Raw genomic sequence first — 27,320 nt, 5'->3', positions numbered from 1 at the left:
GTATGAGAAAATAGGATTTTAATACCTACCGGTAAATCCTTTTCTCTGACGTCCTAGTGGATGCTGGGGACTCCGTAAGGACCATGGGGAATAGACGGGCTCCGCAGGAGACTGAGCACTCTAAGAAAGATTTGGTACTATGTGGTGTGCACTGGCTCCTCCCTCTATGCCCCTCCTCCAGACCTCAGTTAGATTTCTGTGCCCGGCCGAGCTGGATGCACACTAGGGGCTCTCCTGAGCTCCTAGAAAGAAAGTATATGTTAGGTTTTTTATTTTACAGTGAGACCTGCTGGCAACAGGCTCACTGCAACGAGGGACTAAGGGGAGAAGAAGCGAACCTACCTGTTTGCAGCTAGCTTGGGCTTCTTAGGCTACTGGACACCATTAGCTCCAGAGGGATCGACCGCAGGACCCGTCCTTGGTGTTCGTTCCCGGAGCCGCGCCGCCGTCCCCCTTACAGAGCCAGAAGCATGAAGATGGTCCGGAAAATCGTCGGCAGAAGACTTCAGTCTTCACCAAGGTAGCGCACAGCACTGCAGCTGTGCGCCATTGCTCCTCATACACACTTCACACTCCGGTCACTGAGGGTGCAGGGCGCTGGGGGGGGTGCCCTGAGCAGCAATAAAAACACCTTGGCTGGCAAAATAACCACAATATATAGCCCCAGAGGCTATATATGTGGTAATTACCCCTGCCAGAATCCAGAAAAAAGCGGGAGAAAAGTCCGCCGAAAAAGGGGCGGAGCCATCTCCCTCAGCACACTGGCGCCATTTCTCCCTCACAGTTCCGCTGGAAGGAAGCTCCCTGACTCTCCCCTGCAGTCTGCACTACAGAAAGGGTAAAAAAGAGAGGGGGGGCACTAAATTTAGGCGCAGTATAACTTATAGCAGCTATAAGGGGACATAATTCAGTTAGTCCCTGCATTATATAGCGCTCTGGTGTGTGCTGGCATACTCTCTGTCTGTCTCCCCAAAGGGCTTTTGTGGGGTCCTGTCTCCTTTAAGAGCATTCCCTGTGTGTGTGCGGTGTGTCGGTACGGCTGTGTCGACATGTTTGATGAGGAGGCTTATGTGGAGGCGGAGCAGATGCCTATAAATGTGATGTCACCCCCTGCGGGGCAGACACCTGAGTGGATGGACTTATGGAAGGAATTACGTGCAAGTGTCGACGACATGCCAAATGCGGGACAGCCGGCTTCTCAGCTCGTGCCTGCCCAGACAATGCAAAGGCCATCAGGGGCTCTGAAACGCCCACTACCTCAGATGGCAGACACAGATGTCGACACGGATACTGATACCAGTGTCGACGACGAGTCAAATTTAATGTCCACTAGGGCCATTCGTTGCATGATTGAGGCAATGAAAGAGGTATTACACATTTCTGATATAAACCCAGGTACCTCAAAAAAGGGTATTATGTTTGGGGAGAAAAAACTACCAATAGTTTTTCCCCCATCTGAAGAATGAAATGAAGTGTGTGAAGAAGCGTGGGCTTTCCCCGATAAAAAATTGGTGATTTCAAAAAAATTACTAATGGCGTTCCCTTTCTCGCCAGAGGATAGGTCACGTTGGGAAACTCCCCCTAGGGTGGATAAAGCGCTCACACGTTTGTCTAAAAAGGTGGCACTACCGTCTCCGGATACGGCCGCCCTAAAGGAACCTGCTGATAGAAAGCAGGAGGCTATCCTAAAGTCTATATATACACACACTGGTGTTATACTGAGACCAGTTATTGCTTCAGCGTGGATGTGCAGTGCTGCTGCTGCTTGGTCAGATTCCCTGTCGGAAAATATTGACACCCTAGACAGGTACACTATATTGCTAACCGTAGAGCATATAAAAGACTCAGTCTTATACATGAGAGATGCACAGAGGGAGATCTGCCGGCTGGCATCTAGAATAAGTGCACTGTCCATTTCTGCTAGGAGAGGCTTATGGACTCGGCAGTGGACAGGAGATGCAGATTCTAAAAGGCACATGGAAGTTTTGCCTTATAAGGGTGAGGAGTTATTCGGGGATGGTCTCTCAGACCTTGTTTCCACAGCAACAGCTGGGAAGTCCGCATTTTTGCCCCATGTCCCCTCACAGCCTAAGAAAGCGCCGTATTATCAGGTACAGTCCTTTCGACCCCAGAAAAACAGGCGGGGAAAAGGCGGGTCCTTTCTGTCTAGAGGCAGAGGAAGGGGAAAAAAGCTGCAACACACAGCAGGTTCCCAGGAACAAAAGTCCTCCCCCGCTTCTTCCAAATCCGCCGCATGACGGTGGGGCTCCACAGGCGGAGCCAGGTACGGTGGGGGGCCGCCTCAAAAATTTCAGCGATCAGTGGGTTCGCTCACGGGTGGATCCCTGTATCCTTCAAGGAGTATCTCAGGGGTACAAGCTGGAATTCGAGGCGCCTCCCCCCGCCGTTTCCTCAAATCGGCCTTACCGACAACTCCCTCCGGCAGGGAGGCTGTGCTAGAGGCAATTCACAAGCTGTATTCCCAGCAGGTGATAGTCAAGGTACCCCTACTTCAACAAGGACGGGGTTACTATTCCACACTGTTTGTGGTACCGAAACCGGACGGTTCGGTGAGACCCATTTTAAATTTGAAATCCTTGAACACATACATAAAAAGATTCAAGTTCAAGATGGAATCGCTCAGGGCGGTTATTGCAAGCCTGGACGAGGGGGATTACATGGTATCCCTGGACATCAAGGATGCTTACCTGCATGTCCCAATTTACCTTCCTCAACAGGAGTACCTCAGATTTGTGGTACAGGATTGCCATTACCAATTCCAGACACTACCGTTTGGACTGTCCACGGCACCGAGGGTGTTTACCAAGGTAATGGCAGAAATGATGATACTCCTTCGAAAAAAGGGAGTTTTAATTATCCCGTACTTGGACGATCTCCTAATAAAGGCGAGGTCCAGGGAGCAGTTACTGGTAGGAGTAGCACTATCTCGGGAAGTGCTACAACAGCATGGCTGGATTCTAAACATTCCAAAGTCACAACTGGTTCCTTCTACACGCTTACTGTTCCTGGGGATGATTCTGGACACAGAACAGAAAAAAGTGTTTCTCCCGCAGGAGAAAGCCAAGGAGCTGTCCTCTCTAGTCAGAGACCTCCTAAAACCAAAACGAGTATCGGTGCATCACTGCACACGAGTCCTGGGAAAAATGGTGGCTTCATACGAAGCAATTCCATTCGGCAGGTTCCATGCAAGGACCTTCCAGTGGGACCTCTTGGACAAGTGGTCGGGATCGCATCTTCAGATGCATCAACTGATAACCCTGTCTCCAAGGACCAGGGTGTCTCTACTGTGGTGGCTGCAGAGTGCTCATCTTCTAGAGGGCCGCAGATTCGGCATACAGGACTGGGTCCTGGTGACCACGGATGTTAGCCTTCGAGGCTGGGGCGCAGTCACACAGGGAAGAAATTTCCCAGGGACTTTGGTCAAGTCAGGAGTCGTCCCTACACATAAATATTCTGGAACTGAGGGCCATTTACAATGCCCTAAGTCAGGCAAGGCCCCTGCTTCAAAACCAGCCGGTTCTGATCCAATCAGACAACATCACGGCAGTCGCCCATGTAAACCGACAGGGCGGCACAAGAAGCAGGATGGCGATGGCAGAAGCCACAAGGATTCTCCAATTGGCGGAAAATCACGTACTAGCACTGTCAGCAGTGTTCATTCCGGGAGTGGACAACTGGGAAGCAGACTTCCTCAGCAGACACGACCTACACCCGGGAGAGTGGGGACTTCATCCAGAAGTCTTCCTACTGTTGGTAAACCGTTGGGAAAGGCCACAGGTGGACATGATGGCGTCCCGCCTCAACAAAAAGCTAAAGAGATACTGCGCCAGGTCAAGGGACCCTCAGGCGATAGCTGTGGACGCTCTAGTGACACCGTGGGTGTACCAGTCGGTTTATGTGTTCCCTCCTCTGCCTCTCATACCAAAGGTACTGAGAATAATAAGAAGGCGAGGAGTAAGAACGATACTCGTGGTTCCGGATTGGCCAAGAAGAGCTTGGTACCCAGAACTTCAAGAAATGATATCAGAGGACCCATGGCCTCTACCGCTCAGACAGGATCTGCTACAGCAGGGGCCCTGTCTGTTCCAAGACTTACCGCGGCTGCGTTTGAGGGCATGGCGGTTGAATTCCGGATCCTAAAGGAAAAGGGCATTCCGGAGGAAGTCATTCCTACGCTGATAAAAGCCAGGAAAGAAGTAACCGCAAACCATTATCACCGTATTTGGCGAAAATATGTTGCGTGGTGTGAGGCCAGGAAGGCCCCTACAGAGGAATTTCAGCTGGGTCGTTTTCTGCACTTCCTACAGTCGGGAGTGACTATGGGCTTAAAATTGGGTTCCATTAAGGTCCAGATTTCGGCTCTGTCGATTTTCTTCCAGAAAGAACTGGCTTCACTGCCTGAAGTTCAGACTTTTGTAAAGGGAGTGCTTCATATTCAGCCCCCTTTTGTGCCTCCTGTGGCACCTTGGGATCTCAATGTGGTGTTGAGTTTCCTAAAATCACATTGGTTTGAACCACTTAAAACTGTGGATCTGAAATATCTCACGTGGAAAGTGGTCATGTTATTGGCCTTGGCTTCGGCCAGGCGTGTGTCAGAATTGGCGGCTTTGTCATGTAAAAGCCCTTATCTGATTTTCCATATGGATAGGGCAGAATTGAGGACGCGTCCCCAGTTTCTCCCTAAGGTGGTATCAGCTTTTCACTTGAACCAACCTATTGTGGTGCCTGCGGCTACTAGGGACTTTGAGGATTCCAAGTTACTGGACGTAGTCAGGGCCTTGAAAATTTATGTTTCCAGGACGGCTGGAGTCAGGAAAACTGACTCGCTTTTTATCCTGTATGCACCCAACAAAATAGGTGCTCCTGCTTCTAAGCAGACTATTGCTCGCTGGATTTGTAGCACAATTCAGCTGGCGCATTCTGCGGCTGGATTGCCGCATCCTAAATCAGTTAAAGCCCATTCCACGAGGAAGGTGGGCTCATCTTGGGCGGCTGCCCGAGGGGTCTCTGCTTTACAACTTTGCCGAGCTGCAACTTGGTCAGGGGCAAACACGTTTGCTAAATTCTACAAATTTGATACCCTGGCTGAGGAGGACCTTGAGTCCTCTCATTCGGTGCTGCAGAGTCATCCGCACTCTCCCGCCCGTTTGGGAGCTTTGGTATAATCCCCATGGTCCTTACGGAGTCCCCAGCATCCACTAGGACGTCAGAGAAAATAAGAATTTACTCACCGGTAATTCTATTTCTCGTAGTCCATAGTGGATGCTGGGCGCCCGTCCCAAGTGCGGACTCTCTGCAATACATGTATATAGTTATTGCCTAACTAAAGGGTTATTGTTGAGCCATCTGTTGAGAGGCTCAGTTATATTTCATACTGTTAACTGGGTATAATATCACGAGTTATACGGTGTGATTGGTGTGGCTGGTATGAGTCTTACCCGGGATTCCAAATCCTTTCCTTATTGTATCAGTTCTTCCGGGCACAGTATCCTAACTGAGGTCTGGAGGAGGGGCATAGAGGGAGGAGCCAGTGCACACCAGATAGTACCAAATCTTTCTTATAGAGTGCCCAGTCTCCTGCGGAGCCCGTCTATTCCCCATGGTCCTTACGGAGTCCCCAGCATCCACTACGGACTACGAGAAATAGAATTACCGGTGAGTAAAGTCTTATTTTCTCATACGTCCTAGAGGATGCTGGGACACTTCAAGAACCATGGGGTATAGATGGGATCCACAGGAGACATGGGCACTTTAAGACTTTCAAAGGGGTGTGAACTGACTCCTCCCTCTATGCCCCTCCTCCAGACTCCTGTTTAGAATCTATCCTTTATATATAAAGCTGCAATCTATATTTACAATGGATTAACATACATGACCTGTAACGGTTACATTTGCCCCGTTTCTTTTGTGTAGAATGTCACTGGCGTTAGGGAATACCCGTATGCTAGAACATATGTCACTAATTAGAGAACATGTCAGCAGTGAGTGTAGAAGACGGATAAAGGGGCCTGTGCAGGGATGCTGGGGCATAGTCAGAATCTCTATGTATTACATACTGCGCTCTAGCCTGATCCAGTCTCTGGCTCTTTTGCAGGACATAGAAAACTGCTCCACGTACTCCACGGTATCAAAGAAAGTGTGTACTCCCAGCAGCAGCAGCATCACCTCCATGTCTGCCCTGACGCCTCTGGCCTCCCAGCATCGGCTCCAGCTTCTCCAGCACCAGCTCCTGCAGCAGCAGCAACAGACTCAGGTGGCAGTAGCACAGGTGAGAGCCCTCCTCATCCAGTAACAGGGTGTAGGACAGGTGAGAGCCCTCCTCATCCAGTAACAGGGTGTAGCACAGGTGAGAGCCCTCATCATCCAGTAACGGTGTAGGACAGGTGAGAACCCTCCTCATCCAGTAACAGGGTGTAGGACAGGTGAGAGCCCTCCTCATCCAGTAACAGGGTGTAGCACAGGTGAGAGCCCTCCTCATCCAGTAACAGGGTGTAGCACAGGTGAGAGCCCTCCTCACCCAGTAACAGGGTGTAGGACAGGTGAGAGCCCTCCTCATCCAGTAACAGGGTGTAGGACAGGTGAGAGCCCTCCTCATCCAGTAACAGGGCGTAGCACAGGTGAGAGCCCTCCTCATCCAGTAACAGGGTGTAGCACAGGTGAGAGCCCTCCTCATCCAGTAACAGGGTGTAGCACAACTGAGAGCCCTCCTCATCCAGTAACAGGGTGTAGCACAGGTGAGAGCCCTCCTCATCCAGTAACAGGGTGTAGCACAGGTGAGAGCCCTCCTCATCCAGTAACAGGGTGTAGCACAGGTGAGAGCCCTCCTCATCCAGTAACAGGGTGTAGCACAGGTGAGAGCCCTCCTCATCCAGTAACAGGGTGTAGGACAGGTGAGAGTCCTCATCATCCAGTAACAGGGTGCAGCACAGGTGAGTGCCCTCATCATCCAGTAACAGGGTGTAGGACAGGTGAGAGCCCTCCTCATCCAGTAACAGGGTGTAGCACAGGTGAGAGCCCTCCTCATCCAGTAACAGGGTGTAGCACAGGTGAGAGCCCTCATCATCCAGTAACAGGGTGTAGGACAGGTGAGAGCCCTCATCATTCAGTAACAGGGTGTAGGACAGGTGAGAGCCCTCATCATCCAGTAACAGGGTGTAGCACAGGTGAGAACCCTCATCATCCAGTAACATGGTGTAGGACAGGTGAGAGCCCTCATCATCCAGTAACAGGGTGTAGGACAGGTGAGAGCCCTCATCATCCAGTAACAGGGTGTAGCACAGGTGAGAACCCTCATCATCCAGTAACATGGTGTAGCACAGGTGAGAGTCCTCATCATCCAGTAACAGGGTGTAGGACAGGTGAGAGCCCTCCTCATCCAGTAACAGGGCGTAGCACAGGTGAGAGCCCTCCTCATCCAGTAACAGGGTGTAGCACAGGTGAGAGCCCTCCTCATCCAGTAACAGGGTGTAGCACAACTGAGAGCCCTCCTCATCCAGTAACAGGGTGTAGCACAGGTGAGAGCCCTCCTCATCCAGTAACAGGGTGTAGCACAGGTGAGAGCCCTCCTCATCCAGTAACAGGGTGTAGCACAGGTGAGAGCCCTCCTCATCCAGTAACAGGGTGTAGCACAGGTGAGAGCCCTCCTCATCCAGTAACAGGGTGTAGCACAGGTGAGAGCCCTCCTCATCCAGTAACAGGGTGTAGGACAGGTGAGAGTCCTCATCATCCAGTAACAGGGTGCAGCACAGGTGAGTGCCCTCATCATCCAGTAACAGGGTGTAGGACAGGTGAGAGCCCTCCTCATCCAGTAACAGGGTGTAGCACAGGTGAGAGCCCTCCTCATCCAGTAACAGGGTGTAGCACAGGTGAGAGCCCTCATCATCCAGTAACAGGGTGTAGGACAGGTGAGAGCCCTCATCATTCAGTAACAGGGTGTAGGACAGGTGAGAGCCCTCATCATCCAGTAACAGGGTGTAGCACAGGTGAGAACCCTCATCATCCAGTATCCTGGTGTAGGACAGGTGAGAGCCCTCATCATCCAGTAACAGGGTGTAGGACAGGTGAGAGCCCTCATCATCCAGTAACAGGGTGTAGCACAGGTGAGAACCCTCATCATCCAGTAACATGGTGTAGCACAGGTGAGAGTCCTCATCATCCAGTAACAGGGTGTTGCACAGGTGAGAGCCCTCATCATCCAGTAACAGGGTGTAGCACAGGTGAGAGCCCTCCTCATCCAGTAACAGGGTGTAGGACAGGTGAGAGCCCTCCTCATCCAGTAACAGGGTGTAGGACAGGTGAGAGCCCTCCTCATCCAGTAACAGGGTGTAGCACAGGTGAGAGCCCTCCTCATCCCGTAACAGGGTGTAGCACAGGTGAGAGCCCTCATCATCCAGTAACAGGGTGTAGGACAGGTGAGAGCCCTCATCATCCAGTAACAGGGTGTAGGACAGGTGAGTGCCCTCATCATCCAGTAACAGGGTGTAGCACAGGTGAGAGCCCTCCTCATCCAGTAACAGGGTGTAGCACAGGTGAGAGTCCTCATCATCCAGTAACAGGGTGTTGCACAGGTGAGAGCCCTCCTCATCCAGTAACAGGGTGTAGGACAGGTGAGTGCCCTCCTCATCCAGTAACAGGGTGTAGCACAGGTGAGAGTCCTCATCATCCAGTAACAGTGTGTAGGACAGGTGAGAGCCCTCCTCATCCAGTAACAGGGTGTAGCACAGGTGAGTGCCCTCCTCATCCAGTAACAGGGTGTAGCACAGGTGAGAGCCCTCCTCATCCAGTAACAGAGTGTAGCATAGGTGAGAGCCCTCCTCATCCAGTAACAGGGTGTAGGACAGGTGAGAGCCCTCCTCATCCAGTAACAGGGAGTAGCACAGGTGAGAGCCCTCATCATCCAGTAACAGGGTGTAGGACAGGTGAGTGCCCTCATCATCCAGTAACAGTGTGTAGGACAGGTGAGAGCCCTCCTCATCCAGTAACAGGGTGTAGCACAGGTGAGAGCCCTCTTCATCCAGTAACAGGGAGTAGCACAGGTGAGAGCCCTCATCATCCAGTAACAGGGTGTAGGACAGGTGAGAGCCCTCCTCATCCAGTAACAGGGTGTAGGACAGGTGAGTGCCCTCATCATCCAGTAACAGTGTGTAGGACAGGTGAGTGCCCTCATCATCCAGTAACAGTGTGTAGGACAGGTGAGAGCCCTCCTCATCCAGTAACAGGGTGTAGCACAGGTGAGAGCCCTCTTCATCCAGTAACAGGGAGTAGCACAGGTGAGAGCCCTCATCATCCAGTAACAGGGTGTAGGACAGGTGAGAGCCCTCCTCATCCAGTAACAGGGTGTAGGACAGGTGAGTGCCCTCATCATCCAGTAACAGTGTGTAGGACAGGTGAGTGCCCTCATCATCTAGTAACAGGGTGTAGCACAGGTGAGAGCCCTCCTCATCCAGTAACAGGGTGTAGCACAGGTGAGAGCCCTCATCATCCAGTAACAGGGTGTAGCACAGGTGAGAGCCCTCCTCATCCAGTAACAGGGTGTAGCACAGGTGAGAGCCCTCATCCAGTAACAGGGAGTAGCAAAGGTGAGAGCCCTCATCATCCAGTAACAGGGTGTAGGACAGGTGAGAGCCCTCATCATCCAGTAACAGGGTGTAGGACAGGTGAGAGTCCTCATCATCCAGTAACAGGGTGTAGCACAGGTGAGAGCCCTCCTCATCCAGTAACAGGGTGTAGCACAGGTGAGAGCCCTCCTCATCCAGTAACAGGGAGTAGCAAAGGTGAGAGCCCTCATCATCCAGTAACAGGGTGTAGCACAGGTGAGAGTCCTCATCATCCAGTAACAGGGAGTAGCAAAGGTGAGAGCCCTCATCATCCAGTAACAGGGTGTAGCACAGGTGAGAGTCCTCATCATCCAGTAACAGGGTGTTGCACAGGTGAGAGCCCTCCTCATCCAGTAACAGGGTGTAGGACAGGTGAGAGCCCTCCTCATCCAGTAACAGGGTGTAGCACAGGTGAGAGCCCTCCTCATCCAGTAACAGGGTGTAGCACAGGTGAGAGCCCTCATCATCCAGTAACAGGGTGTAGGACAGGTGAGAGCCCTCATCATCCAGTAACAGGGTGTAGGACAGGTGAGAGCCCTCATCATCTAGTAACAGGGTGTAGGACAGGTGAGAGTCCTCATCATCCAGTAACAGGGTGTAGCACAGGTGAGAGCCCTCATCATCCAGTAACAGGGTGTAGGACAGGTGAGAGTCCTCATCATCCAGTAACAGGGTGTAGCACAGGTGAGAGCCCTCCTCATCCAGTAACAGGGTGTAGCACAGGTGAGAGCCCTCCTCATCCAGTAACAGGGTGTAGGACAGGTGAGTGCCCTCATCATCCAGTAACAGGGTGTAGGACAGGTGAGTGCCCTCATCATCCAGTAACAGGGTGTAGCACAGGTGAGAGCCCTCATCATCCAGTAACAGGGTGTAGCACAGGTGAGAGCCCTCCTCATCCAGTAACAGGGTGTAGCACAGGTGAGAGCCCTCATCATCCAGTAACAGGGAGTAGCAAAGGTGAGAGCCCTCATCATCCAGTAACAGGGTTTAGGACAGGTGAGAGCCCTCATCATCCAGTAACAGTGTGTAGGACAGGTGAGAGCCCTCATCATCCAGTAACAGGGTGTAGCACAGGTGAGAGCCCTCCTCATCCAGTAACAGGGTGTAGCACAGGTGAGAGCCCTCCTCATCCAGTAACAGGGTGTAGCACAGGTGAGAGCCCTCCTCATCCAGTAACAGGGAGTAGCAAAGGTGAGAGCCCTCATCATCCAGTAACAGGGTGTAGCACAGGTGAGAGCCCTCATCATCCAGTAACAGGGAGTAGCAAAGGTGAGAGCCCTCATCATCCAGTAACAGGGTGTAGGACAGGTGAGAGCCCTCATCATCCAGTAACAGTGTGTAGGACAGGTGAGAGCCCTCCTCATCCAGTAACAGGGTGTAGCACAGGTGAGAGCCCTCCTCATCCAGTAACAGGGTGTAGCACAGGTGAGAGCCCTCCTCATCCAGTAACAGGGTGTAGCACAGGTGAGAGCCCTCCTCATCCAGTAACAGGGAGTAGCAAAGGTGAGAGCCCTCATCATCCAGTAACAGGGTGTAGCACAGGTGAGAGTCCTCATCATCCAGTAACAGGGAGGAGTAGCAAAGGAGAGAGCCCTCATCATCCAGTAACAGGGTTTAGCACAGGTGAGAGTCCTCATCATCCAGTAACAGGGTGTAGCACAGGTGAGAGCCCTCATCATCCAGTAACAGGGAGTAGCACAGGTGAGAGTCCTCATCATCCAGTAACAGGGAGGAGTAGCAAAGGAGAGAGCCCTCATCATCCAGTAACAGGGTTTAGCACAGGTGAGAGTCCTCATCATCCAGTAACAGGGTGTAGCACAGGTGAGAGTCCTCATCATCCAGTAACAGGGTGTTGCACAGGTGAGAGCCCTCCTCATCCAGTAACAGGGTGTAGGACAGGTGAGAGACCTCCTCATCCAGTAACAGGGTGTAGCACAGGTGAGAGCCCTCCTCATCCAGTAACAGGGTGTAGCACAGGTGAGAGCCCTCATCATCCAGTAACAGGGTGTAGGACAGGTGAGTGCCCTCATCATCTAGTAACAGGGTGTAGCACAGGTGAGAGCCCTCCTCATCCAGTAACAGGGTGTAGCACAGGTGAGAGCCCTCATCATCCAGTAACAGGGTGTAGCACAGGTGAGAGCCCTCCTCATCCAGTAACAGGGTGTAGCACAGGTGAGAGCCCTCCTCATCCAGTAACAGGGAGTAGCAAAGGTGAGAGCCCTCATCATCCAGTAACAGGGTGTAGGACAGGAGAGAGCCCTCATCATCCAGTAACAGGGTGTAGCACAGGTGAGAGTCCTCATCATCCAGTAACAGGGTGTTGCACAGGTGAGAGCCCTCCTCATCCAGTAACAGGGAGGAGTAGCAAAGGAGAGAGCCCTCATCATCCAGTAACAGGGTTTAGCACAGGTGAGAGTCCTCATCATCCAGTAACAGGGTGTAGCACAGGTGAGAGTCCTCATCATCCAGTAACAGGGTGTTGCACAGGTGAGAGCCCTCCTCATCCAGTAACAGGGTGTAGCACAGGTGAGTCCTCATCATCCAGTAACAGGGAGTAGCAAAGGTGAGAGCCCTCATCATCCAGTAACAGGGTGTAGCACAGGTGAGAGTCCTCATCATCCAGTAACAGGGTGTAGCACAGGTGAGAGTCCTCATCATCCAGTAACATGGTGTTGCACAGGTGAGAGCCCTCCTCATCCAGTAACAGGGTGTAGGACAGGTGAGAGCCCTCCTCATCCAGTAACAGGGTGTAGCACAGGTGAGAGCCCTCCTCATCCAGTAACAGGGTGTAGCACAGGTGAGAGCCCTCCTCATCCAGTAACAGGGTGTAGCACAGGTGAGAGCCCTCATCATCCAGTAACAGGGTGTAGGACAGGTGAGAGCCCTCATCATCCAGTAACAGGGTGTAGGACAGGTGAGAGTCCTCATCATCCAGTAACAGGGCGTAGCACAGGTGAGAGCCCTCATCATCCAGTAACAGGGCGTAGGACAGGTGAGAGTCCTCATCATCCAGTAACAGGGTGTAGCACAGGTGAGAGCCCTCCTCATCCAGTAACAGGGTGTAGCACAGGTGAGAGCCCTCCTCATCCAGTAACAGGGTGTAGGACAGGTGAGTGCCCTCATCATCCAGTAACAGTGTGTAGGACAGGTGAGTGCCCTCATCATCTAGTAACAGGGTGTAGCACAGGTGAGAGCCCTCCTCATCCAGTAACAGGGTGTAGCACAGGTGAGAGCCCTCATCATCCAGTAACAGGGTGTAGCACAGGTAAGAGCCCTCCTCACCCAGTAACAGGGTGTAGCACAGGTGAGAGCCCTCATCATCCAGTAACAGGGAGTAGCAAAGGTGAGAGCCCTCATCATCCAGTAACAGGGTGTAGGACAGGTGAGAGCCCTCATCATCCAGTAACAGGGTGTAGGACAGGTGAGAGTCCTCATCATCCAGTAACAGGGTGTAGCACAGGTGAGAGCCCTCCTCATCCAGTAACAGGGTGTAGCACAGGTGAGAGCCCTCCTCATCCAGTAACAGGGAGTAGCAAAGGTGAGAGCCCTCATCATCCAGTAACAGGGTGTAGCACAGGTGAGAGTCCTCATCATCCAGTAACAGGGTGTAGCACAGGTGAGAGTCCTCATCATCCAGTAACAGGGAGTAGCAAAGGTGAGAGCCCTCATCATCCAGTAACAGGGTGTAGCACAGGTGAGAGTCCTCATCGTCCAGTAACAGGGTGTAGCACAGGTGAGAGTCCTCATCGTCCAGTAACAGGGTGTAGCACAGGTGAGAGTCCTCATCGTCCAGTAACAGGGTGTTGCACAGGTGAGAGCCCTCCTCATCCAGTAACAGGGTGTAGGACAGGTGAGAGCCCTCCTCATCCAGTAACAGGGTGTAGCACAGGTGAGAGCCCTCCTCATCCAGTAACAGGGTGTAGCACAGGTGAGAGCCCTCCTCATCCAGTAACAGGGTGTAGCACAGGTGAGAGCCCTCCTCATCCAGTAACAGGGTGTAGCACAGGTGAGAGCCCTCCTCATCCAGTAACAGGGTGTAGCACAGGTGAGAGCCCTCCTCATCCAGTAACAGGGTGTAGGACAGGTGAGAGCCCTCCTCATCCAGTAACAGGGTGTAGGACAGGTGAGAGCCCTCCTCATCCAGTAACAGGGTGTAGCACAGGTGAGAGCCCTCATCATCCAGTAACAGGGTGTAGCACAGGTGAGAGCCCTCATCATCCAGTAACAGGGTGTAGCACAGGTGAGAGCCCTCCTCATCCAGTAACAGGGTGTAGCAAAGGTGAGAGCCCTCCTCATCCAGTAACAGGGTGTAGCACAGGTGAGAGTCCTCATCATCCAGTAACAGGGTGTAGCACAGGTGAGAGCCCTCCTCATCCAGTAACAGGGTGTAGCACAGGTGAGAGCCCTCCTCATCCAGTAACAGGGTGTAGCACAGGTGAGAGCCCTCATCATCCAGTAACAGGGTGTAGCACAGGTGAGAGCCCTCCTCATCCAGTAACAGGGTGTAGGACAGGTGAGAGCCCTCATCATCCAGTAACAGGGTGTAGGACAGGTGAGAGTCCTCATCATCCAGTAACAGGGTGTAGCACAGGTGAGAGCCCTCCTCATCCAGTAACAGGGTGTAGCACAGGTGAGAGCCCTCCTCATCCAGTAACAGGGTGTAGCACAGGTGAGAGCCCTCCTCATCCAGTAACAGGGTGTAGCACAGGTGAGAGCCCTCCTCATCCAGTAACAGGGTGTAGCACAGGTGAGAGCCCTCCTCATCCAGTAACAGGGTGTAGGACAGGTGAGAGCCCTCCTCATCCAGTAACAGGGTGTAGCACAGGTGAGAGCCCTCATCATCCAGTAACAGGGTGTAGCACAGGTGAGAGCCCTCATCATCCAGTAACAGGGTGTAGCACAGGTGAGAGCCCTCCTCATCCAGTAACAGGGTGTAGCAAAGGTGAGAGCCCTCATCCAGTAACAGGGTGTAGCACAGGTGAGAGTCCTCATCATCCAGTAACAGGGTGTAGCACAGGTGAGAGCCCTTATCATCCAGTAACAGGGTGTAGGACAGGTGAGAGCCCTCCTCATCCAGTAACAGGGTGTAGCACAGGTGAGAGCCCTCATCATCCAGTAACAGGGTGTAGCACAGGTGAGAGCCCTCATCATCCAGTAACAGGGTGTAGCACAGGTGAGAGCCCTCCTCATCCAGTAACAGGGTGTAGGACAGGTGAGAGCCCTCATCATCCAGTAACAGGGTGTAGCACAGGTGAGTGCCCTCCTCATTCAGTAACAGGGTGTAGCACAGGTGAGAGCCCTCCTCATCCAGTAACAGGGTGTAGGACAGGTGAGAGCCCTCCTCATCCAGTAACAGGGTGTAGGACAGGTGAGAGCCCTCCTCATCCAGTAACAGGGTGTAGCACAGGTGAGAGCCCTCATCATCCAGTAACAGGGTGTAGCACAGGTGAGAGCCCTCCTCATTCAGTAACAGGGTGTAGCACAGGTGAGAGCCCTCCTCATTCAGTAACAGAGTGTAGGACAGGTGAGAGTCCTCCTCATCCAGTAACAGGGTGTAGCACAGGTGAGAGCCCTCATCATCCAGTAACAGGGTGTAACACAGGTGAGAGCCCTCCTCATCCAGTAACACAGTGAGTGTAGCACAGGTGAGAGCCCTCCTCATCCAGTAACAGGGTGTAGCACAGGTGAGAGCCCTCATCATCCAGTAACAGGGTGTAGGACAGGTGAGAGCCCTCATCATCCAGTAACAGGGTGTAGCACAGGTGAGAGCCCTCCTCATCCAGTAACAGGGTGTAGCACAGGTGAGAGCCCTCCTCATCCAGTAACAGGGTGTAGCACAGGTGAGAGCCCTCATCATCCAGTAACAGGGTGTAGCACAGGTGAGAGCCCTCATCATCCAGTAACAGGGTGTAGCACAGGTGAGAGCCCTCCTCATCCAGTAACAGGGTGTTGCACAGGTGAGAGCCCTCCTCATCCAGTAACAGGGTGTAGCACAGGTGAGAGCCCTCCTCATCCAGTAACAGGGTGTAGCACAGGTGAGAGTCCTCCTCATCCAGTAACAGGGTGTAGCACAGGTGAGTGCCCTCCTCATCCAGTAACAGGGTGTAGCACAGGTGAGAGTCCTCATCATCCAGTAACAGGGTGTAGCACTGGTGAGAACCCTCATCATCCAGTAACAGGGTGTAGGACAGGTGAGTGCCCTCCTCATCCAGTAACAGGGTGTAGGACAGGTGAGTGCCCTCATCATCCATTAACAGGGTGTAGCACAGGTGAGAGCCCTCCTCATCCAGTAACAGGGTGTAGCACAGGTGAGAGCCCTCATCATCCAGTAACAGGGTGAGTGTAGCACAGGTGAGTGCCCTCATCATCCAGTAACAGAGTGAGTGTAGCACAGGTGAGAGCCCTCATCATCCAGTAACAGGGTGTAGCACAGGTGAGAGCCCTCATCATCCAGTAACAGGGTGTAGGACAGGTGAGAGCCCTCATCATCCAGTAACAGGGTGTAGCACAGGTGAGAGCCCTCATCATCCAGTAACAGGGTGTAGGACAGGTGAGCGCCCTCATCATCCTGTAACACAGTGAGTGTAGCACAGGTGAGTGCCCTCATCATCCAGTAAAATGGAGTGAGTGTAGCCCAGGTGAGTGCCCGCATCATCCAGTAACATGGAGTGAGTGTAGCACAGGTGAGAGCCCGCATCATCCGGTAACACGGAGTGAGTGTGAGTGTAGCACAGGTGAGTGCCCTCATCATCCAGTAACACTGAGTGTAGCACAGGTGAGTGCACGCATCATCCAGTAACGCAGTGAGTGTAGCATAGGTAAGGGCCCTCATCATCCAGTAACATGGAGTGAGTGTAGCCCAGGTGAGTGCCCGCATCATCCAGTAACATGGAGTGAGTGAAGCACAGGTGAGAGCCCGCATCATCCGGTAACACGGAGTGAGTGTGAGTGTAGCACAGGTGAGTGCCCGCATCATCCAGTAACACAGTGAGTGTAGCATAGTTGAGTACCCTCATCATCCAGTAACACGGAGTGAGTGTGAGTGTAGCATAGGTGAGTACCCTCATCATCCAGTAACACTGAGTGAGTGTAGCACAGGTGAGTGACCTCATCAGGTTGGCAGGGAATTAGCAGCCCCTGTCTCTTTAACAATGCAGACTAATTCATGCATGGTACATACGTGCATCAGCCTTACTGTATATTTACTAAAGACCGTTTTTTAAAGCCACCATTCTTAGTGACTCTGAGAGCTGGATGTAAAAGTGCAGTCAGAATAACGGTAGAACTTAGACTCATTTTCCATATATTACTATTGCATTTTTAAAGTAGTGTAATGTTACATTTCCACTCAGTAACTAACTATCAAGACATTTATATTTGCTAAGCATGCAGCAATTAGGACAGTAACAGGTTGTGCATGTGATGCAAATACTGCATGCTGCCACCAGGTGGCGCTTCTATCATGTCTAAAGGCCCAAACCGTCCGTTTTAACTTCTTCATATATTTCTGATGTAGTATGAACCGTTCTAATCTGTGTTGTGATTAGTGAAATTGGCGGCATTGCTTGATTGACACATTTTTATAATGCCATGCTGGGGGAAAAAATCTCTTGAAAATTACAAAATAAAAATATTTTATCTCTGTAACGGTTGGTTTGTTTACAAAAATAAACTAGTGATCCCTGAAAATAAAAGATTTGGTTTCTCTGTTCTACATTCATCTTGACTCTCCAGCGTTTGCGTCACTGGGGAAAATAAGTTGGACAGTTTCTGGTAACTGTTGTGTAACTGGCTGTTTGTGGATTGTCAGGTGCAGCTGCTGAAGGACCAGCTTGCAGCAGAGACGGCGGCCCGAATTGAGTCCCAGGCCCGGGTCAGACAGCTGCTACTGACCAACCGTGACTTACTACAGCACATCGCGCTGCTGGTGAAACAGCTGAAGGAGCTGGAGGTCCGATCGGACACGAACCACAACGGTGAGCAGGTCATTTGTAAAGTATCTTACCAGGAGTGTTCTGACACTATGGACATGCAGACATAAAGGCGATGTATATATCTTAACGTGTTTAGTATAAAAAAATAATGATCCTGATAATGTCACCGCATGGTCACTCTCTCAAAATGTTCCTTCTCTGCCATTTACAGTGGATAAAAGGTCTCTACATAACTTGGCCATCGCCCAGTCTCTGTCCCTAAACTTGAAGAATCTGTACAGCCTGGAAATCAACCTCCCGTCCACCTCTACTCCGGCCAGTCTGCAGAATGCCATTACCGGGAACATTGGAGAGTCCTACCTCAATCTCCTGAACCTGGAGAAAGAGACCAACCGAGCGGATGTGGTCAGCAGGAAGGTGGAAGGGTCTGAGGTCCTACCGGAGAAGACTGAAGAGGAGATCCCAAGAGTACACGAGGACAAGTGAGTTTACAGGAGATACGCTATTGTACAGGATGGACGTTGGTGTGGTATCACCCATCCTCCGTGTCCTATCGCACCAGTGTCTAATGCCGCAAAGTAAGTAACAAAGTGGTATTATTTACTGGCTTGTGCGTTTTGGTCGCTGGTATTTAGAGAAATTTGACCACGTGTGCCATGAAGAATTTTATATTCCTGTAAAACACAATGTGAAAGGTTTTGGGCTGAAGGCTCTATCTGTCCATAGAAGGCCGGTGCAAGATTTCTTGGTGCCTAAGGTAAATCTTCAGCCTAACAACCCTCTACCCCGATGCCTATTTCCCAGCCCCTCACACACTTCACTGTTGCAAAATAAAATAACTGTGGTCTCCTCCTGGTTGGGTGACTAGGCTGCATTGATGTCCAGGTGTAGAGTGCTCTACAGGCTCCTCTGCTGCCCAGGAATTCTAGAGGGGACTTCCAAATGTTAGAGCAGAGGTTCCCAAACGCGGTCCTCAAGGCACCCCCGACAGTCCTGGTTTTAAATGTATCCATGCTTGGCCACAGGTGACTTAATTATCACCTTAGTCAATTTGATTTACCCATCTGTGCTGAGCCAGGGAATTACCTAAAACCTGGACTGTTGGGATGCCTTGAGGACCGCGTTTGGGAACCTCTGTGTTAGAGCTTGGGATGGTAGTTGGGGGACAGGACAGACCTGTTTCTGAAGATTTGTTTTGAGTTCACGTCCAGGTGTTCAACAGACACCATTACCACCCCTCTCCTCACATATAGTACCAATACCACTTTACTCCCCTTTTCTAGACTAGTCCTGTACACATCTATATTATATCACAGCGCACCTCCAGCTGTCTGTGTATTTTTACAAGGGTGACGGCTAAAGTGGAAGAGTCGAGGCATGAGGCTGGTGTAGTAAAGGTAGCCATCTTGGTCAGGGTAAGCGAGGGTGGAGATGGGAGAGAGAAGGCACAAAGGACAGGATCGTCTGCATCAAGGTTGCACTTAGTGAGGGTAACCATAGGACGGCAGGGGGTGACGGACGGAGGGGAAGGTCAAGGGAAAGAATATGGTGGTCCCCGGAAATAGGGAGTGGGAAATGAGTGACGTCCTGGAGTTCAAAGAAAAATGACTGACACCTCAGCATAATCCTAACAACGCCACATTATCAAACCCTTTACAATCACTAGCCTCCTTATCTGCATTATTATTTCATGGATGAATTCATATTTATTACCACCCTCAGTCTCGTCAAAATGAACCCCATTAAAAGCATTAATTCCTTCACTCTCTTAATAAAACCCAACATTCTCACTGACCCCCTTCACTACGAGGGTGGTTTATTAAGTCACGTAACAAGATCTCTCATGCTTACTGCGCCTCATATCAGTCATACTGTGCCTTCATCAGGTGTAAGATGGCGGGGGTGGCGGACACATGGCCTCACATTGAGGTGCGTAGTGTCATCAGATCTCTTCGTCTATAGGGCCCATCAGCAGCTGAAACTCCTCACCAACTAGTAAAGGTGTACAGTGATAGCGTCAGGTCACGGAGACAGGTTTGCGATTGGTGCACTGCCTGTGATAATGGCAGGACATACGTTCAAGAAGAGCAGAGCACGTTGGCGCTGCTTTCTTACAACAAGAAGTTTACGTAGTTCTTAATTTTCCTGATCATCCCCTAAAAGATCATTCTACATTCTTACCAGAATTTAATTATTGGGCGCAATGGCGATATTCACGCATGGTGGTTTTCAGCTGCGCATTCGTCTAAGTAGCGAAAAAGTCGGAGGTGCGACTAATAGTGGCGTCCAAAAAGGCACCAATTGGGATGGTTGTGTCGAAAGCTGCACAAAGGGGATGTCTCAGTCCCTGCACAGTCAGCTGCACGGCTGTATACCGGGGAAGGGCTGATACCAGCATTAGCACACAGTCATAGGCACACGGCTGTACACCGGGAAGGGCTGATACCGGCATTAGCACACAGTCACAGACGCACGGCTGTACACCGGGGGAAGGACTGATACCGGCATTAGCACACAGTCACAGACACACGGCTGTACACCGGGGAAAGGGCTGATACCGGAATTAGCACACAGTCACAGGCACACGGCTGTACACCGGGGGAAGGGCTGATACCAGCAGTAGCACACAGTCACACGGCTGTATACCGGGAAAGGGCTGATACCGGTAGTAGCACACAGTCACAGGCACATGGCTGTACACCGGGGGAAGGGCTGATACCGGCATTAGCACACAGTCACAGACACACAGCTGTACACAGGTGGAAGGACTAATACCGGCAGTAGCACACAGTCACAGACGCACAGCTGTACACAGGGGGAAGGGCTGATACCGGCAGTAGCACACAGTCACAGGCACACGGCTGTACACCGGGGGAAGGGCTGATACCGGCATTAGCACACAGTCACAGGCACACTGCTGTATACCAGGGGAAGGGCTGATAACGGCATTAGCTCACAGTCACAGGCACACGGCTGTATACCGGGGGAAGGGCTGATACCGGCAGTAGCACATAGTCACGGACACTGCCCAAAAAAAGTTAAAGCTTTCACAGCAGATTGCGCTTCAGAATCCGCCCCTTTATCTCTCCACAGTGGGTCGTGTGGAGCCAGCGGCAAAGTTGGAGGTGATTTTGCTTTGAGTACTCTTAACTTGTATCTTTGCTTCTCTTTTATCAAGGCTTCTACATTCTATTCCAAAACTGGTCCCACCACCTCCTATAATCAGAAAGAGGTCTTCAAAGATACTGCCGGGGCAAATTACCGAGTCCAGGTCAACCGAGAGTGTGAGCCACACAACTCCAACCAGTGTCAACCTGACCAGCTTCACCACAATCACGTCTTGCTCAATAACACCCGCCGGGTTCGACTCAGAGGACACCAGTCCGTCCTACAAAAACTCTTACTTCCCGGGTTTTGAGAATGGAGAACTTTCCCCGATAAGGGAGAGGTCTCGTATGTCATTCCACCATGGGTCCATAGAAGAGAACGGAACCTTCCATTCCATCACTAGCAGTTACGACAACTTAGAGGACACACCGACCATCGTGCCGGAAACGCCAGCTTGCAACGGGTTGGTGAAGTCACTGAGCGTGGAAAACACGTTGCCGTTTTCCACCGCAAATGACACCTGCTTACACATCAGCTTCTCCGAAGACGAATTTCCAGACATGGACTCTGATGATCACGTGGTGGTTCATAAGCAATGGCGGCTCATTAAGAACGGCAACTGACAACTTGGGTGATTGGCCTGTTATAGAAGCCAACAATTATTTTTTTTCCCACAGGAGTTAAGTGACACTTTCCCCTCAGAAGACCCCGCTGTAATCTTAATAGATGAAGATGACGTTCATGCATTTTGGAAATCCATAATGGCGACGCGTTCGCATTACGCCCAGCAAGCATGGTGGATCTAGCAAGTGGGTTGCGGCCCAACGCTCAAGCAGTTGCCAACTTACCTTTCACAGCTGCTTATGTTAAAGTGGGCGGAACCAGTAAAGTCCCATCTTTTTACCTACATTGTAAATTGATCACGTTTAATGGGACTTCTGTCTATATTTTACCACCTCGGGATAAATCTTTAGAAATCATTTGCTACAAAATTATATTTTTTCTATTTGGGAGTCGCCTACATGTTATTGCTTTGTCGTAACAGTGTGGCTACTTATTGTGATTTCTTTTGTTTTTTCCCCGCATCTTAAGCTAATATTTGAAAAAACACATCAGAGGTTATATTTTCAGAGCCATTTGGGAGAGAGCGCGAATAGAACGATAGGAAAGAAAGTGAGCCATTTGTGTATGGTGCAAAGTACGGTTTGCAGTTACGGCAACATGTTATTTAGTTTAAAAGATCAAATCTGATCTGCTGACGGAAGAAGCACAACCGTTGCTGTGCCCGGCAGCATCATTTTACTTGCATTGGAGACCACAGTCAGGCGGAAATTCTGGACTTTCTATAGGGCAAGTTTCAGGGGGTGCGACCGATGGTGGCATCTAAAGACGCAAAGTGGCTGCCTCAGTTCTTGTACATTCAGACGCACGGCTGCACACCAGGAGTATGGTTGATACACTCATTAACATAAAATTGCAGATCCATATATACACTGCGACCAAGTAGGAGATTTTTTTTATAATGGGAACTGCTGTTTGGGAGGACACACAGACAACCTGATTAAAGTCGATGCACCCTATGTGAACCGAAGGACTTTGGTGGGAACAGGGACTCCCACTAGATCAGTTAAGGAAGGACATTCTCTGTTCTACAGTCTTATTTCAGCTTCGACTTATGCCGAATGTTGCGGAGTACTGTACGGATATTGGCCAAACTTGACATTAAGTGCATCAGTATGAGTGGTCACAGCAGATCCAGTGATTCATTAGCGCTGTAACAGACTTTTATACGCAGCGTCCCACAACTCGTATAATAAGACCTCATGGCTCCAATATATTACACCTCATCTGTCATTTAGCAAATGCTGCTTGGAAATAACCACATGTCCTCACTAGTATAGATGGTCTGTTGTCAGGGAATATAGCTGTATCATCCCTGGGTTACAGCCGGCTGGAAATAACGCCCGCTGCTGACTGCTTTGCGCTGAACGAGGGGGTGTCATTGCTGATTGGCTCTGGCAATGCATGGGGGGGGGGGGGGGGGGGGTTAGATAGGATTCCTCCTCCCCCCCGTACTGCCAGGCTAGTAATTATCAGGAATATAAGTTCCGTACTATTTTATACCACTTTACTGAAGGCAATGGCAGAATGCCGTCGCGTTTCCCATGTATAGCGTGGCGGAGTAAGACGCTTCTACGTAGTAAGCGGACGTTCTCTGCTTTTTTTACTGTGCTGTAGAAATATTACGCATAAATATTAGAGGATATTACGTAGGATGGATGACTGTAGATAGCGATTCTTGTGCAATATTAGTACAAAATATCTCCATCCTAAAATAATGACTCGTTTACACCTAAAAATATGGCGTGAAGACCATTTTATATATTTTTGCATAGAATTTAATATGAAATCCGCACATTCATTCGTCTCCCCATTTATTTTTATACATCTATTTTAGCTACAGATAAGACTATTTTTCATGTCACCGTCACTCTCACTATTCATTTTCATTGCAAATAAATCTGAGGAGACTTTAGGGCTGCAGCAGAGTAAACTGCCCGCTAATGGCCGAAATACCATAAAATAGATCATTACTGTAGCCTAAGCCAGGAATAATGGCGGTACCCACGGCTTGGCGGGAGAGCAATTACTCTGCTCAGCAACTCATCTGCAAAACGGGATGTTGTTTTACCCTTTACCAGCCCTTATCAGCAACTCATTTTCATTGTCAAACCATGAAGATTTTCCGCTATCTTTGGAAAGAGTATTTTTCTTATCGCATTACATGAAACGGGGAAAATCTGAATAGCAATGTGTGAAATTTATTTTGTTTACTCTAAAGCAATGTATGAGCGCACCTCCATTCAGCAGAATCTGGCAGTCGGGACACAGTCGCTTCTTGTGAGTAGGGAACGTAAATCCATTTTGTAGAAAGTAATAATGCGTTCATCTTCTACAAGGCTTAGTCCTCAGGTACGTTGGGTGGGAGTCTTAGTCCTTGGTAGCAGGACGTTTAGTCCTTGGTAGCTGTACGTTTGGCGGGAGGCTTAGTTCTCGGTAGCTGTACGTTGGGTGGGAGGCTTAGTCCTCAGGTACTTTGGGTGGGAGTCTTAGTCCTTGGTAGCTGTACGTTTTAGTGGGAGGCTTAGTCCTCAGGTACGTTGGGCGGGAGGCTTAATCCTTGGTAACTGTACGTTGGGTGGGAGACTTAGTCCACAGGTACATTGGTGGGAGCTTAGTTCTTGGTAGCTGTACATTGGGCAGGAGGTTTAGTCCTCGGTAGCTGTACGTTGGCAGGAGGCTTAGTCCTCGGTAGCTGTATGTTGAATAGGAGGCTTAGTCCTCTGGTTTGATGGGCGGGAGGCTTAGTCCTTGGTAGCTGTACACTGGGTGGGAGGCTTAATCCTCAGGTACATTGGTGGGAGGCTTAGTCCTTGGTAGCTGTACGTTGGGCGGGAGGCATAATCCTTGGTAGCTGAAACTTTGGTCTGATGCTTAGTCCACAATAGCTGAATGTTGGGTGGGATGCTTAGTCTTCGTTAGCTGTAAATTGGGCCGGAGGCTTTGTCCTTGGTAGCTTAAACTTTGGTCTGATGCTTAGTCCTTCATAGCTGAATGTTGGATGAGACGGTTAGTCTTCGGTAGCTGTACATTGGCTAGGATGGTTAGTTATTGGAAGCTGAACGTTTGGCACAGGATAGTTGGATGTACACGATACATAGAGCAGAAGATTAGTAGATGGATTTGTACGTGATTGATGGACATGGTAAGTGTAGATGAGAGAGAGTGATATTTAAACAGATTACTGGACGGGGGTATATCAGGCCCATTACCCATTAGCTTATCACTAAGCAATGACTGTTTTCTCCTCTTGAGGAACTATTCAAATACTGAAATATACAGTGTCTCCTATATGATGGCAGAAAACATCATTCTAAATAAAACGTCTTTAAATCTGAGATTTCTCCCAGGACGATGCCGCCCAATACAGTGACCATTATGGGATGTATGGACACGGCGGTACAGTGACGGTGGTGGAGTGTATAGACACGGAAGGTACGTCACGGTGGTGGGGTGTATACAGCCATGGCCAAAAGTTTTGAGATTGACACAAGTATTGGTTTTCACAAAGTTTACTGCTTCAGTGTTTTTAGATCTTTTTGTCAGATGTTACTATGGTATACTGAAGTAATACTGCAAGCATTTCATAAATGTCAAAGCTTTTATTGACCATTACGTTACGTTTATGCAGAGAGTCAATATTTGCAGTATTGACCCTTCTTTTTCAAGACCTCTGCAATTCACCCTGGCATGCTGTCAATCAACTTCTGGGCTAATCAACTCTTGGACTATGTCAGAATTTGTGGGTATTTGTTTGTCCACCTACCTCTTGAGGATTGACCACAAGTTCTCAATGGGATTAATGGGGTTTCCTGGCCATGGACCCAACATTTTGATGTTTTGTTCCCCGAGCCACTTAGTTATCACTTTTGTCTTATGGCAAGGTGCTCCGTCATGCTGGATAAGGCACTGTTCCTCACCAAACTGTTCTTGGATGGTTGGGAGAAGTTGCTCTTAGAGGATGTTTTGGTCCCATTCTTTATTCATGGCTGTGTTCGTGGGCAAAATTGTGAGTGAGCCCACTCCCTTGGCCTTAGCTGAGAAGCCACCTCACACATGAATGGTCTCAGTATGCTTTACTGTTGGCATGACACATGACTGATGGTAGCGCTCACCTTTCCAGACCAGCGTATTTCCAGATGCCCCAGACAATCTGAAAGGGGATTCATCAGAGAAAATGACTTTACCCCAGACCTCAGCAGTCCAATCCGTGTACCTTTTGTAGAATATCTGTCCCAGATGCTTTTCCTGGAGAGAAGGGGCTTCTTTGCTGCCCTTATTGACACCAGGCCATCCTCCAAAAGTCTTCGCCTCACTGTGCGTGCAGATGCACCCACACCTGCCTGCTGCCATTCCTGAGCAAGCTCTGCACTGGTGGTGGCCCGATCCCGCAGCTGAAACAACTTTAGAAGATGGTCCTGGCACTTGCCGGACGTTCTTGAGCGCCCTGAAGCCTTCTTGCAGCCACCGCGGCCCGCCCCCTGCACGGTCATATGCCACCGGCCCTTCCAGCGACTGCCTCTGCCTATCAGGCAGAGGCGATCACAGGGCTGAGAGGGCCGTCTGGCATGCTGCGGCGCATGCACAGTTTAGACAAAAACACACAGCAGCGATCAGGTCTGAATTAGGCCCCAAGTTCATTGTCATGGCAGAGAGGGGCTTTGCTATTAATTGCAATTAATGTGATCACTTTTCATGACATTCTGGAGTATGTGCAAATTGCCATCATAAAAACTGAGGCAGCAGACTGTGTAAAAATTATTATTTCTGTCATTCTTAAAACTTTTGGCCACAGTGACAGTGGTGGGGTGTATAGACAAAGGGGGGGGGGGGGGGGGGCTGCAGTAACAATGCAGAGGTGTATTGATATGTGGGGAGGGAGTACCATTGCCCTTAGTATGTTGTCCTGCGTTCTGTGGGGCTTATCCTACCCCAAAATCTATATACACCTTATATCAACACTACTGACAACATATATTTATGTGCTGTATACCGGGAAAGAGCTCGCAGAACTGATAATACTACAGCCCAAAAACACACATCGTGCTATACGTACATACAGAGATAGCTGTGTTTAGGGCGGTATCCGGTCTCTAGGTCGACCACTATTGGTCGACAGAGACTCTAGGTCGACATACGTTTTTCACCTTTTTTTCTTTTCTTTTTTCTTTCTTTTTTTTTACTTTTTTAAACTTTACGATCCACGTGGACTACAATTGGGAACAGTAACCTGTGCTGAGCGCAGCAGTAGTGGAGCGAGGCACCTTGCCCGAAGCATGGTGAGGGGACACGGTGCACTAATTGGGGTTCCTGGTCACTGTACAGAGAAAACAACACCAAAAAAAGTGAAAAAACTCATGTAGACCAATAGTGGTCGACCGAAGTGTGGTTGACCTTACCACACCCGTTTAGGGCAACCATTAATAATATACTTGTTCATTACATTTAGCATAATGTAGGATTACCTCAGGTAGTACAAGGATAGTGCGGGGTGAGAATGAAGTGGGTGGAGGGCCCTGCACCGGGGAGATTACAGTATCGGGTAGTGGGAGGTGTTATAAGGTTGGAGGACAGGAACAGGTGCGGTTTCAGAGCGTGTTCTATAGAACAGAGGAGCGTGGCAGCGCAGGAAAGGAATGGATACGGGAGTGGGATGAGGTGATGAGCGTGTCGGAGAGGCGGCAGTCAGAGGAAGAGCGGAGAGGGAGTGTGGCCTGGGACTTGTAGGGAGGGGGTGATTGCAGGGCCGTCTTAAAAGCAGTGTAGGCCCCTGGGCACAGCAATGCACTGGGCCCCCTACCCATCCTCCAGCGGTAGGGGTGGGGGGTGCTATCAGCGGCAGCTTTGATGTCCGGCGGGCGGTAGGGGGTGTTCTATCTTCCGCTCAGCATGTAGGACCTGGAGCAGTAATTTCTGCTTATTACTCCTTTACTGCACAGATGAGGCTAAACTGTAGAGGGGGCATTGGGCTGAATGAAAAAGCCCTGGTACATGACTTCCAGAGTGGTAGGGGGTGTTTAATACGTAGGGGAGGGTGTAT

General features: G+C 50.3%; 1 protein-coding gene across 1 annotated transcript in view; it reads left to right on the top strand.

Moving 5' to 3' along the window:
* LOC134948145 (carboxyl-terminal PDZ ligand of neuronal nitric oxide synthase protein-like) overlaps positions 1 to 26,093 on the top strand; it is a 257,545-nt gene extending 231,452 nt beyond the window's left edge. Inside the window, exons 8-11 of the mRNA XM_063935957.1 lie at positions 6,116 to 6,289; positions 17,428 to 17,593; positions 17,763 to 18,033; positions 20,730 to 26,093. Coding sequence (XP_063792027.1) covers positions 6,116 to 6,289; positions 17,428 to 17,593; positions 17,763 to 18,033; positions 20,730 to 21,282 — 1,164 coding nt within the window. The 3' untranslated portion in view covers positions 21,283 to 26,093. The remainder of the gene's footprint in view (positions 1 to 6,115; positions 6,290 to 17,427; positions 17,594 to 17,762; positions 18,034 to 20,729) is intronic.
* The last annotated feature ends 1,227 nt before the right edge of the window (positions 26,094 to 27,320 follow it).

Source organism: Pseudophryne corroboree, chromosome 8, assembly GCF_028390025.1.
Source record: "Pseudophryne corroboree isolate aPseCor3 chromosome 8, aPseCor3.hap2, whole genome shotgun sequence".
In the NCBI taxonomy this organism is placed as follows: Eukaryota; Metazoa; Chordata; class Amphibia; order Anura; family Myobatrachidae; genus Pseudophryne; species Pseudophryne corroboree.
Note: the sequence above shows the minus strand (reverse complement) of the source record. Positions and strands in the feature narration are given on the sequence as shown.